The 14,337-nt window shown below is 43.4% G+C and overlaps 1 protein-coding gene across 1 annotated transcript in view; it reads left to right on the top strand.

Annotated features, from left to right (window-relative positions):
- Positions 1 to 14,337, top strand: part of LOC126473595 (potassium channel subfamily K member 18) — a 522,245-nt gene that overhangs the window by 85,571 nt on the left and 422,337 nt on the right. Inside the window, exons 2-3 of the mRNA XM_050100742.1 lie at positions 2,802 to 3,178; positions 10,809 to 10,958. Coding sequence (XP_049956699.1) covers positions 2,802 to 3,178; positions 10,809 to 10,958 — 527 coding nt within the window. The remainder of the gene's footprint in view (positions 1 to 2,801; positions 3,179 to 10,808; positions 10,959 to 14,337) is intronic.

Here is a 14,337-nt window from a genome sequence, read left to right as displayed (position 1 = left end):
TGAAGATACGAACATGCATCGAGTGTCCGCAAAATTCATCCCAAAAGTGTTGTAAAGTGACCAGAGACAATACCGACTTGAAGTGTGCCAAGAACTGATTAATCGGATTAAAATGACCCAGATTTATTAAATAGGTTAATTACAGGTGACAAATCGTGGGTATATGGATATGATCCTGTCGCGAAAGTGCAGTCTTCACAGTGAAAGACTCCAGATTCACCACGACCGAAAAAAGCACTGCAAAGTCGGTCGAAGGTGAAGTCAATGTTGGTGATTTTTTTCGATTCTACCGGTATTGTACATCATGAATTTACTCCTGGAAGACAGAGAATTAACCAATAATACTACAAATGTGTCCTTGAGCGTTTGCGCGAAAAGGTGCGGAAGAAAAGGCCTGCATTGTGGAAAGACAGGGGTTGGGTGCTACACCATGATAATGCTCTGGCTTATAGTACCTTCTCCATCGTTGAATTTTTGACCAAATTCAAAATTCCTGTGCTTTCACAACCGCCATACTCCCTTGATTTGCCCCCTGCGGACTTCCACCTGTATCCTAAACTGAAATTTTCACTAAAAGGGAAGCAATTTCACTCGACTGAAGACATCCAGTCAAATACGGAGAGCGTTCTTAACACACTTCAGGAAAAAAATTTCCAGGAATGTTTCCAAGAGTGGAAACACCGATTGAGTCGGTGTGCTCAGTCAGAAGGGGATTTTTTTCAAGGATATGCATCACAGTAGCATGTAAGTACCACCACTGCACAATTAAAAGCCCGTTCTTAAAACTTTCCAATCACACCTCGTACAGTGTGATGGTTCTACCTAGGAGTATATGGAATTCTCGGATGCACTATAGAAGAAAGTGATCTTGTGAAATAGGCTGAAAGTTTTTGAAATACTCCGTACATGCACAGTGGACAGTGAAGGATCTTCACCACTCCTAATGCTTATATTCCAACAGTACAGTAGAACCTCGCTAATCCGTCCCTTACGGGACAGGGAGCATGGTCGGAATGCGAAAAAGTTCGTATTATCAGAGGGCCACTTTTATTACCCGTAATGTTGCAGTACAGTACAGAACAACCTTAATGTTCAATCGGAAATACTGTGTGAAATATTGTACTATGTTAAAACAGTGACAAAACGAAAAGTAAACGCACGCTAAAAAATCTTACACGAAAGTGTAATGAACTGTAGCGCATGCGCTGTAAAGTACGTCTGTATCGTACGGTAATATATTTTTACTGTGGTAAAAGTTTAACATCTGTACACACCTTATAACAGTACTACATTGACACGCAACTGATTTGCACTTAGCTGTTTAATAAATGAGAAATTACATGTAAAAAGAAATGTTGCAGTCTTAAGCAGGACGAAAAAGTATGTAATTTCCTTACGCTCAGCAAAAGACAACTTTGATTTTGTCACTGTGTTTCGCCATTTAGTGTCTATTTATGAGGGTAGACCTAGAGTTTTGTTCGATGTATTGAAGGATCATATCAATTGCATTTTTAGCATCTGTATGCCGCAGGTTCAATGTCTTCGTTGTCATCATCATCATCATTTCTCGTTCTCCTCGGTTGTACGAGCTACAGCATCAATGAGATGGTCTCCGTTAATTTTGCTTCCGTTGTACAGTTATCAGCTGTACTGATTCACTCCCTTACGTCACTACTCCCAATGTCCACTTGTAAGAACAGCGTCATATGTTTACGTTCAGTTGCTGTCAAAATTTAGTTTTACACATTTTAATTTATAAGAAGAACATTGTCACTAGAATGAAATTTTCACTCTACAGCGGAGTGTGCGCTGATATGAAACTTCCTGGCAGATTAAAACTGTGTGCCGGACCGAGACTCGAACTCGGGACCTTCGCCTTTCGCGGGCAAGTGCTCTACCAACTGAGCTACCCAAACACGACTCATGCCCCGTCCTCACAGCTTTAATTCGGCCAGTACCTCGTCTCCTACCTTCCAAACTTCACAGAAGCTCTCCTGCGAACCGTGCAGAACTAGCACTCCTGGAAGAAAGATATTGCGGAGACATGGCTTAGCCACAGCCTGGGGGATGTTTCTAGGATGAAATTTTCACTCTACAGCGGGGTGTGCCCTGATATGAAACTTCCTGGCAGATTAAAACTGTGTGCCGGACCGAGACTCGAACTCGGGATCTTTGCCTTTCGCGGGAAAGTGCTCTACCAACTGAGCTACCCAAGCACGACTCACGCCCCGTCCTCACAGCTTTAATTCCGCCAGTACCTCGTCTCCTACCTTCCAAACTTCACAGAAGGTTCGCATGAGAGCTTGTATGAAGTTTGGAAGGTAGGAGACGGGGTACTGGCGGAATTAAAGCTGTGAGGACGGGGCGTGAGTCGTGCTTGGGTAGCTCAGTTGGTAGAGCACTTGCCCGCGAAAGGCAAAGGTCCCGAGTTCGAGTCTCGGTCCGGCACACAGTTTAAATCTGCCAGGAAATTTCAACATTGTCACTAATTTATAAAGAAATTCGTGCACAATATCACTTATTGATCGAGCTACGAACAAGTTGTTTCATACTAAAAGTGATCAAATTATCGCATCTAGCAACGATGAACTGTGTGCTTACCCATGTAGCAGACAATGAGGCACCGACAAGGCCAGTCCTGACTTTAGCAGTGACCCGTGTAGGTAAACAAACACCGAAAATGGGGCGGTCGACTTAAGATGGGAGTCGGACAATCCGAGGTCGGATGAGCAAGGTTCTACTGTACTCACGTTTCAGTCTACTTTGTGAAGTGTTGCTGACTGCCGACTGTGTGCTGACAGGAGGCGTGCCGCCGCACCAGTACGCCTACGTGCAGCACCAGCAGCAGCAGCAGTTCACGGCGCCGCAGGGCCAGCCGCCGCTGTCGCTGCAGCTGCCGCCGCAGACGCCGGGCGTGGGGCTGGGGGCGGGGGCGGGCCGCCCCCGCAGCATGGGCGCAGGCGCCGCCGCCGGCCAGCAGACGCCCCTCACCCCCGGCACGGCTGGCGCGCTGCCCATCGCCAACCCCATGGGCCCCTTCGGCATCATGCAGCTCTACCCCACAAAGGCCTCAGAGTTCATGTTCAAACAGTTCGCCGGCTTCAAGGACTTCACCATGAACACCGCCAAGTCAGGGCTCAGCGTCGGCGAGAAGGTCGCCTTCTGGCTCTACAACAAGGTGGGCACCACTCTCTCCCGCCTCCGCCACTCGTCTCTCTTTTATTAATTCTCAAACAATTTCATTGCTGGACATATAGCGTAACTAGTCAGCCAGACGTATTTTCACAAGAGCGTGGCATTTATTTTACTTTATCTGAAAACGATTCGTTTTAAATTAGCCTCAGTTCACTGTCACTCCCACATTACCCGAAACAGCGCTGGTTTCAACAAATACACGTTTGTCACACACAAGAGAAACGCCTACACCATTACGGTTTCCGTTTAAATTTTTTCTATTTCCCGTGTTTATAACTACTCTTAACATTATTATTCTCCTTCCCATTCGATATGTACGTATATAATTGGATAACATTTCACCAGGAGGGTAACATTTTTTCTCTATTGCCCTCTCCTGCTGGAAATCTGCAGAAGTTCAGACAGTTTCCTTCTTCTTTACTTAAATATTATTGGCGTAATAGTACCTACTTTCCTATTTGCAGTACGGACTGATGCTGATCAGTAACGTATTTCTTACTTTGTTTCCAATCTGTTGTTTACGTAGTTGCCACCACCTACCTGTTGATTCGAATGCCTTCTACGTAACTTTGTATACAGGCTGTACCACGGATAAGCTTTCAGACAACCCTACTACCAAAATCTGAGGAATCAGCATACAATTTGACAGTCACACGTACTCCTCCTGTGCGTGTACTATTGTGCAGTACTTTCACTGAAAGCGCAACGTATCTGTAAGCAATAATGCTGCCCTCAGGTCATTTCTAGAATTCTCTTGTATTCTATGTATGTATGTGCAAGTCGAGGGTAGATTTAAATTTTGGTTTACATTTCAGTCTATGTTTTACGAGGACTTATAGTAAACAGGTGGTCCATTTTCCGGCTGGGTTGCCAGCTATTTTATTCAACACCGAAATACTTTTGTTCAGCCGTTTCCTTTTTTTATGTTTTTCTAAGTATCTTTGCAGTGCCATATACTTGGTTTTACTGAAACTAAGAATGTGCAGTAACGCCAGTCAAAGTGGGGGGAAAATGAAGAGGTGTAGTCCCCGTTGGCCAGAGTATGATTTAAATACTTTTACGGCATTTTCTTAGAGTTCTTGCAAAGTAACGATGCCAGATTTGTTTCTATAGTTACTGTAAATATAAACACTTACAGCAATTTAGTTCTTTGACTGAGACAAAAGACAAACGTTATTATTTTGATTGTGTTCCTACTGTACATATTTATTCAGCGCCGTACCTGCCATTGACTTTATGTTTCATTCTCTGCGTCGAAGTGCAGAAGTACTCTGGTTATAGTCAGACATTCCTAGTTGTCCCTTTATCTGTTACGCTTCGATTTTTCCCCTTTCCTAACTATTATTGAATTATATGTTTAGTTCAAAATCTTATCTAGTGTTCCATGAAGGATTGACTTTTGCACTGTTGGAAGCATCTTCTGACAATTTCTGCTTCTCCTGGCGAATAAGAGAGGTCGCTTGAAAATTGTCCATTGTGAATGATTTGAGTCTCTGAAACGAAGTATAGTGATAAAAATGTTGGTAGCCCTGTGAGGGAGGTTTGATGACAGAAATGAACACCACAATCTGTTTTAGATTTTATTATTATCCATTCTTGGTTTGCTTACATTAACATACCACTGATTAGCTACTCAATAAAGAGCAGTGCGAAGGACTACTATCGAACTGTGATTTGGTGTCACCCTTGTTTCTTTGTCTAATTCCACAATCACGCCAGTAATCCGTAGAGCTGCATAATATTCATGTTAGGAACGGAATTATGCCACGACACAGTAGAGTGAGAGCTTCAGTAATTTTCATTTGCTAAATAAATTCACTTTTACTTATTAGTAAAACCCTCATTTTGTGTTACAACTGTCACTATTGGGTTCAATAACGCTGTCATCAAATGGCCTTACCTCCAGGGCCTTCGTGGATAAGTGAGTACTAAAGCGGAGATTCTGTGTTAACCTCCACTCGACTGAAAGTTAAATTCCCGGTGAAATTTCTTAAGCGAGTTCCATTCTATACCGCAAGTTTACTTGCGGATAAATAAGCAACGTACCTGGAATGTAAGAAGCTAGGCGTGGGAGACACACAACGTTTCACTTTTTACCTAGACTACCGTTGGCGAAGAGTTCTCGGGCTTCCAGCCGGGTGGCGGTGTCTTCAAACAGCGACGTTTCGACGAGTGACATACTCATCATCTTCTGGCGAAGATGATGAGTATGTCACTCGTCGAAACGTCGCTGTTTGAAGACACCGCCACCCGGCTGGAAGCCCGAGAACTCTTCGCCAGCTGTATACGCCGGGAAAGCATACACTCACATTTAGACTACCGTTGTTTCACGATCAGTCCAAACATGTCGCCTCGCACTAAATCACTAGTAGGCCGTTAACTACTAGATTTTTACTATGTGCGTCCATTAACTGATAGTTTTTGGGCGGATCATGGGATTGCTATGGTAGAGATAAGGCCGCGTTGATGATATTAGTTATCGAAACTGGTGGTGACACCGTTAATAAAGAAATAAAAGTCATATACAACGGCATCGAAAAAATCCTCACTGATCGATAACCCATACACTTTTTTAAAATTAGACTTGCAACTACAATTTTTGACAGCAAGAGATGGCTATATATTAGGAATGACAGAGAGCAACTTTTAAACAACACAGATGGCGTCGAGCTGCCGGGACATGACAGTACTATTAATTCCCATGGCACGACTGTCATCCTAGCCAGACCAGAAGTCCACTGATGTAAAATTAGGACAGTGAGGTGGGTATCTAACAGGGTCCCCTCCACCTACCTAACTTCCGGGTACATTGTCACCCAGATACAACCTGACAACTCGATTGTTCTGAGGCGGGCGTCCACCTTATGAGTGTAAAACGTTTCGTCTGTTTATAAGGTTTGTAGCGCAGGAAAAATATTTGTTTAATATCAGGGTATATGGGGCAAATTATAGTACCCGCGAAGAAGAAAAAACGAATTAAATCACGCTATGATAGACAACATCATACATTAAGCTTGGTAGATTTACCGTCCGTCCACGTAATCATGAGGATTTTCAAGACTGTAGTAGATACAGTTCTGACGGTTCACACTAAAGTTACAGGGTGACATTTATTGAACTATATGAAATAAAATAATAATAGCTTCTGAACGGTTTGCGTCAGGACGTTGAAACTGCACGGTTGGCCGCGGTGCAATATGGGAGTTAGTACGTGCATGCGCACGCGCCTTCTCGTTGTCGGCCATTTGCACATTTGGATGGGTTCGTCTATAAGCAAAATTGGCGCATTTGGGGCACTGAGAAAACGCATTTCGGGGATCGAGAAGTCTCTTCACCCTAAACGGGTGACTGTGTGGTGTGCAATGTCCAGTCACGGAAAAATCGGTGAGATCTTCCTTGATGACACGGTGACAACCCTGATTTCGACAAGATGTGTTTCATGGAAGACGGAGCTCGACCCCATCGAAGCAGGAGCGTGTTTGATGTCCTGGAGGAGCACAATGGGGACCGCATTCTGACTCTGAGGTATCCGGGCTACTGGAATGGGCCTTGATTGACCGCCATATTCTCCGGAGCTAAACGCATGAGACTCCTTTTCGTGGGGATACATTAAAGACAAGGTGCACAGAAATAACCCCAAGACCACTGCTGAGCTAAAAACAGCCATTTAGCAGGTCATCGACAGCATCGATGTTCCGACACTTCAACGTATCATGCAGAATTTCTCAGTTCGTCTGCGCCACGTCATGGCCAATGATGGCAGGCATATCGAACATTACTTTAATCTGAATATCTGTAGGGACGTTTAAATGACGACTAAAGTGTTTACACGCCGTGGTTTGTAACTAATTTACGTTTCTTTTTTTTTCATATACACTCATGCTCATAAATTAAGGATAATGATGATACATGGTGAAACAATGTTCTGGTGGGCAGTGTGCGGGTTTCCATCACCTCGGGGTGTAATCATGTGGTGCATTTGACCTGCGGTCGTCGCACGGTGGTGGCAGCAGTCCACATACGCAGAGGTGTGTTGGTGCATGTCAGAGTACGGTGCAACGAGTAAGTATGCAGACGTTTTCAGACATGCTAATGGTGACTGTGTGTTGAAAATGGCTCAAAGAACACGTATTGATGACGTTATGAGGGGAAGAATACTAGGGCGACTGGAGGCTGGTCAAACACAGCAGTTTGTAGCACGGGCCCTCCGTGTGCCACAAAGTGTGATCTCAAAATTATGGCAAGGATTCCACCAGACAGGAAAGTGTCCAGGCGCTACAGTATGGACATCCACAGTGTACAACACCAGCAGAAGACCGATATCTCACCATTAGTACCCGCAGACGGCCACGGAGTACTGCAGGTAGCCTTGCTCGGGATCTTACCTTAGCCACTGGAACAGTTATCTCCAGACACACAGTTTACAGACGACTGAACAGACAGGGTTCATTTGTCTGGAGAACTGCAAGGTGAATTACACTGACCGCTGGTCACATGAGAGCACGTAAAGTCTGGTGTCAAGAACACAGTACCTGGTCATTGAAACAATGGTCCCAGGTTATGTTCACGGACGGGTTCAGGTATAGTCTGAACAGTGATTCTCGCCGGGTTTTCATCTGGCGTGAACCAGGAACCAGATACCAAACCCTGTAGCCTGTATTTGAGGTTGTGGTTTGATGGTATTGTGTGGGATTATGATTGATGCATGTACACCCCTGCATACGTTTGACAGAGGAACTGTAACAGGTCATATGTATCGAGATGTCATTCTGCACCACTATGTCCGCCTTTTTAGGGATGCAGTACGTCCCACCTTCCTCCTGATGGATGATAACGCACTGCTCCACCGAGCTGCCATCGTGGAGGAATACCTTGAAACAGAAGATATCAGGCGAATGGAGTGGCCTGCCTGTTCTTCAGACCTAAACCCCATCGAGCTCGTCTGGTATGCTCTAGGTCGACGTATCGCTGCATGTCTTCAAACACCTACGACACTTCAGGAGCTCCGACAGGCACTGGTGCAAGAATGGGAGGCTATACCCCAGCAGTTGGCCGACCACCTGATTCAGAGTATGCCAACTCATTGTGCGGCCTGTGTACGTGTGCATGGTGATCATATCTTATATTGATGTCGGGGTACATGCGCAAGAAACAGTGGCGTTTTGTAGCACATGTGTTTCGGGACGGTTTTCTCAACGTATCACCAATACCGTGGACTTACACATCTGTGGCGTGTGTGTTCCCTATGTGCCTATGCTATTAGCTCCAGTTTTGTGTAGTAGCACCTTGTGTGACACACCATTCTGCAATTACGTTCAAACGTGCTCAAATATGTGTGAAATCTTATGGGACTTAACTGGTAAGGTCATCAGTCCCTAAGCTTACACACTACTTAACCTAAATTATCCTAAGGACAAACACACACACCCATGCCCGAGGGAGGACTCGAACCTCCGCCGGGACCAGCCGCACAGTCCATGACTGCAGCGCCTTAGACCGCTCGGCTAATCCCGCGCGGCATTCTGCAGTTATCCTTAATTTATGAGCATGATTGTAAAATACTGTACATAATAGTAGACATGTTTCTTATCGGAGCTCATATGCACTCCTTTTGTTTTCAACTTAACCATTGCTTATGTCGACATTAAACCTGTTTTCTGTAGGTGTAACCATTGCTGTAGAGGTTATAAGGGCTGTTGTTGATGCCTCATTAAATAGCTTGAAAAATCGTTTTCTTTTTCTCATATAGTTTAATGACTGTCACTCTGTAAGTGTGAATTGCGTCCCACGAACCATGTATTAAAGTTTTTCGCAGCACTCAATTCTTCAGTCCACGTCGTCCTTTTCCGCGTGTAGGGTTATTCGAATGCACATTTTCCACTATGCATCGCTAAAAATGCTCACTGCATTCGACCCACTCTTCTCCCATTCGCGCTCTCTGTCTCTGATTTCCGCAGTGACCAGAAGAAATGTTGCAATACCGCAGCACTGAATTCTGACTTACAGCTGTTCGTGGTAGGCAGTATCTTGTCTTCTGCACATCGTTAACAGTTCCGTTAGCTTCGAACTTATCACGTGTCTGGGCAGTTATTCGACGTTTATGTGTCCGAGGTGCAGACTCTTTCTGCTAGTACCGTTGTAACTCGTAAATATTCTCGTGCATCGGTTTTAGCTTTTCTTTCCAGAAATGGTAACCTCACTTTAGCGACAGTTTGTAACCCGACCGTCTTCCACTATAAAGTCGCCGCACCATTCGCGCATGCGTGATGCAGATTGCTAGCGCCACCTACCCGCGACAAATTTAAAAGCTTCACTACAGTTATGCGCGTCATAAATAACTGCAAGATTTTCATTTTTTATTTAATCCGTCTTTTATTTTACATGTTTGAAAGTTTTACACTGTGTAGATACATCGTTTAGGAACAATATTTTCGTTTCTCCACATAATTTCCATCCCTCTCAACTGCCTTACGCCATCTTGGAACCAGCGCCTGTATACCCTCACGGTAAAATTCTGGACCAACCTGTTGGAGCCGCTGTTTGGAGCTTGCACAAGGGAGTCATCATCTTCAAACCTTGTTCCACGAAGAGAGTCTTTCAGTTTCCCAAAGAGATGATAGTCACATGGAGCCAGGTCAAGACTGTATATAAGGCGGGTTTTTCAGTGTTGTCCATCCGAGTTTTGTGATCGCGTGCATGGTTTTTTTGACTGACATGTGGCCGTGCATTGTCGTGCAACAACAAAACCTCCTGCTTTTACCGATGTGATCCAACACGACTCAGTCGAGCTTGAAGTTTCTTCTGTGTCGTCACATATGCATAAGAATTTATGGTGGTTCCTCTTGGCATGACGTCCACAAGCAAGAGTCCTTCGGAATCGAAAAACACCGTAGCCATAACGTTTCCAGCAGAAGGTGTGGTTTTCATTTTTTTTTTCCCTGGGTGATTTTGCATGATGCCACTCCATTGATTTCCCCTTCGTCTCTGGTGAAAAATGATGGAGCCATGTTTCATCACCCGTAACAATTCTTCCAAAAAATTCATCTCCACCATGATGCGTCTGTCAGCAGTCACTAATTCGTTAACTCTCTGCACGTTGTCTGGAGTGTGTGCAGTACGAGGCCTGCCGCTGCGAGGACAATCCTGAATATTGCCGTGATCGCTTTCATCACGTAACATGCTTGCCCAGCGACTAACTGTACTGCGATCGACAGCAGCATCTCCATACACCTTTTTCAACCTCTTGTGGATGTTTCCCACTGTTTCGTTTTCACAGCACAGGAATTCTATGACAGGTCGCTGCTTCTGACGAACGTCAAATGTAGCAGTCATCTAAAAGACATGCTTTGACGGCGCCGCTCACGGGAACAGGTTGAACTAAGTTTGAAAACTAGCGGGAAGGATGTATCTACATACTGTAAAATTTTCACACATGCAAAATGAAAACTGTATTTTTACAAAAATAGTGTGCATTTCATTGGGAGTGACCATCGTATAAATGCTGACAGCACATTCTGGACTCCGCACCCCACCTCCTCACTCCTTGAACGGTATGAAAAGTCTCGAGCGCGCTGTGGTTCTGACTTTACGAATGTTGGTGCCGCGCGTTGCAGGTGCGGTCATGGTCGAAGCGCTGGTTCACGCACATGTTCCTGTTCGCCGTGGTGCTGGCGTACAGCCTGCTGGGTGCGATGCTGTTCGTCGCCGTGGAGGGCACCAGCGAGGAGAGGGCGCTCAACGACATCCGCCAGGAGCGCTACAAGGTGAGCCCCCACTGCAGCTGCTGCGCTTTTGTATGCGAAGACGCAGTACATTAATTACAGGACTATTTATTTTCAACTTTTCATCATTAGTCCCCATTTGTGATGTTACGTGCATGGTTAATCTCATTTCTTCTCCTCCTCATTAATTTCGCCTTTCCTCGGTTAAATCTCAGTTCATCGTCTGTTCTCAGCAGATTGCATATTCCATTTGTATGGCATGTAACTCTTTCACACTCTCAGTGAATCTTAACACTGATATTCCTTCACCCTGTATTTTAATCCAACAGAGTAGGGGGAGGGATGAAGCGGTGTGAGACTGCATCACTTTATAAACCTAGAATTTCCTTCTCGGCCTTTCATTCCTATAGTTTCTTCTTCGTTCTTATACGTATTGTACATTACCTACCTACCTCTGTACTTTACATCTTACCTAAGAATTCCGAACACCTTGCACAATTTTACATCTCCAAACGCTTTTTCTAGGTGAAATCGCAAACTTTTAGTATATTTGTTGCACCTAACTGTTCTGGCAATAAAACACAATCTTTATTTCATCCTTTCCATAACTTTTTCTATTTGATGTTTCCCATTTAAGATGTTCATAATAGCAATCCCTAGGTATTGAGTTGAATCGACAATCTAGGAATTTGTATTATTTATCGTGTAATCTGAATTTAAATGATTCTGCTTGGGAGTCATGTGGGGGACCTCAGACTTTTTATTGTTCAAGGTTCACACCATACAGCTATCTTGTCTATATCATTTTGTACTTTTTATTGATCTTATGATGACTAAACGGTAAACGACAGTACCATGCAAACAACTTGAGTGGGCTCTTCACATTGTCTCCCATATCGTTTATGTAAATTAGAAATAGCACTGGTCCTGTATGATTTGCTGGGGGAACCATAGAAATCACTTCGGTTTCACTCGATAACTTTCCACGAGTTACTACGAACAGTGTCCTTTCTGACAAGAAATCATCTAGTTGGACAACGGAGACTGACTCCATGGGCAACCAATTTGATTGGAAACCACTTGTCATGAATGGTGTAAAACCCTTCTGCAAATCAGAAAATATACAAACAACTTGAGATCCCCCGTCGATAGCACTCATTACTTTGTGTAAATAAACGGCCAGTTGGGTTTCACAACAACGATATTTTTTATGTCCATGCTGACTACGTGTCAATAGATCTTTCTCCTCAAGGTATTTCGAGAAGACATTAAAAGTTCCAAAATCTTATTGCAAACTGATGTAAAACGTATGGATCTATAGTTCATTAGATTAGTTATGTTTTCTTTCTTGGTGTGACCTGTACCATTGTCCACTCTGCAGCTACAGACCTTTCGTCGACATGCGGCTGTGTATGTTTTATAAGTATGGGGGTATCTCATCAGCATAATATGCAAGGAACCTAGTTCGTAAATAGTCTGTGATTGATAGAGACTGAGGAGCTGGAAGCGGAAAGAAATCCCTAAAAGAAACCAAAGTTTTATTTACTGAGGCCAGAACTGCGTTAGTCAAATAAGAAGTGCTAAAGTTGTCCGAAGGCTTACAAAATAAACCACATTGCTCCAAAGAGACCAAAATACGTTTACTACAGAATTGATAATCCTTACAAGCAGGAGCAGGTCCCAGTAACTAGTCAAAGTGCACAAAAAATGAAACAGGGCTAAAACCCTCATTATCTTTTAAGCTTCAGAAGTACTTAAAAGTTACGAAAACATCAATAAACATAAATAAAACTTTTTAATCTTACTATTACAATCAGTAGGGCTGCTAACCCAAGGGAAACGCCCAGCAATATTAATGAAATTGCAGTTTTAAGCCTTGGAAAAACGCAAGATAGTAAACCCCTGTGGTGTATGTAATGTATAGCGTGTGTAAGTGAAGTGGTCTAATTTTGTCGTCGGAATGGAATTTTACGCCTACGAATGATTAAAATGACTTTGACATTGAAAAGCTATACCTAGGTATCTCCCTAAAACGAAGTACCGTGTTGTGGTTTTACTTCACTTCAGTTTAGCACATCAAACCAATCATTCCTATTGAGATGTTACCAGATTAATCAAAAGTTGATACAATAAGTTATTAATTTTCAAAAAAAAAAACATGTAAAAATTGTTTAATTGTGTACTACACAATGTCGGATTCCACCCTACATATAATTTGGGGGTTGGCAGAACATATATGTAACTTTCTTTAGAGTGCGCACCTTACTACACGGACTCAAATTTGGATGATACCGATTAGTGGTGAGGAATATAATACAAACATCCTGACTGGCACTTTCAGAAAAAAACTGTGGACAAACAAATGGAATTCAACACATTAACTGTGAGTGTTTCGCTATCCGGCGAATCAGAGTGCACATGTCAACTGTTGAAATACGGACTGCAGCTGTATTGCAACGATGCTCAATTTGTTGGGGCATTGGCCGCTGTGCAGATGATGCACATGCGATTCCTGCAATTCTCTGCCTACACAGTGGACGCATTATGCCATGCGAAAACTGCTAGGGTTGAAATTACATCAAGACAGAATACGAGTCAAGATTTCTGTTTGCTCACTAGGGAGGAATAGAAATTCAGCTAAAGCATTCTCCCATAAGGAAGCCCTTCAATGTGTGTCACAACCCACAGAGAGCTAAGCAGTCGTCATTCAAGTAAAGAGAATAACAACTCTGTTCACAAAGAAACAACTTCACATGCTCCTTGTGTCACAAGCAACACTTCTCAAAATCTAACTGCCAGATTCTTCACTGTGGCTCTCACTGGTGAAGTCTCTAGGTCGATCCTTGGAGGGAACTGTCTTGGATCGATCCCCGTATGGAAGTTGTGGGGCGGCGGATAAGTTTGTAATAAATCTACTGTTGTATCCTTGTTTGAATGTTGTAACATTTCCCGGCCGATGCACCATATGTGGGGCGGCGGTTAATTTGGAACAACAATTAAATCTGATTGCTGCATATTGACACTTGCAAGTTGAATCAGTTTCTGGCTTTTAGAATGTTGTTAATGCTGTCTTTCGCCGTTCTCAACACTGGCTCTCTATTTACTTTTTGGCACCCAGAAAGTGATTTAATAAAACATGGAACCAGTAATTAGAGATCCTAGTGCCCACTTTATCTGAGAATGTTATTATAGCTGCAACTTATAGCTCTGAGGAATTAGGAGATTGTCCGGGATTTCTAATCAAAAACAGTTTTCCAAAATAGTTGAGTATATTCTGAAATTCACTGATAAAAAACACAAGTATCCCTACAACCTAACTAACAGAGCAGTTCAGAGTCTAATGCGCTGATGCAACTATAAATGTCCGAATTAAATGTTAAAAAGAATGCTCGCCATAATTTGATGAAAATATTTCATCAAA

Source organism: Schistocerca serialis, chromosome 4, assembly GCF_023864345.2.
Source record: "Schistocerca serialis cubense isolate TAMUIC-IGC-003099 chromosome 4, iqSchSeri2.2, whole genome shotgun sequence".
Lineage (NCBI taxonomy): Eukaryota > Metazoa > Arthropoda > Insecta > Orthoptera > Acrididae > Schistocerca > Schistocerca serialis.
The sequence above is the reverse complement of the archived record's forward strand: the minus strand, read 5'-3'. Positions and strand labels throughout refer to the sequence as shown.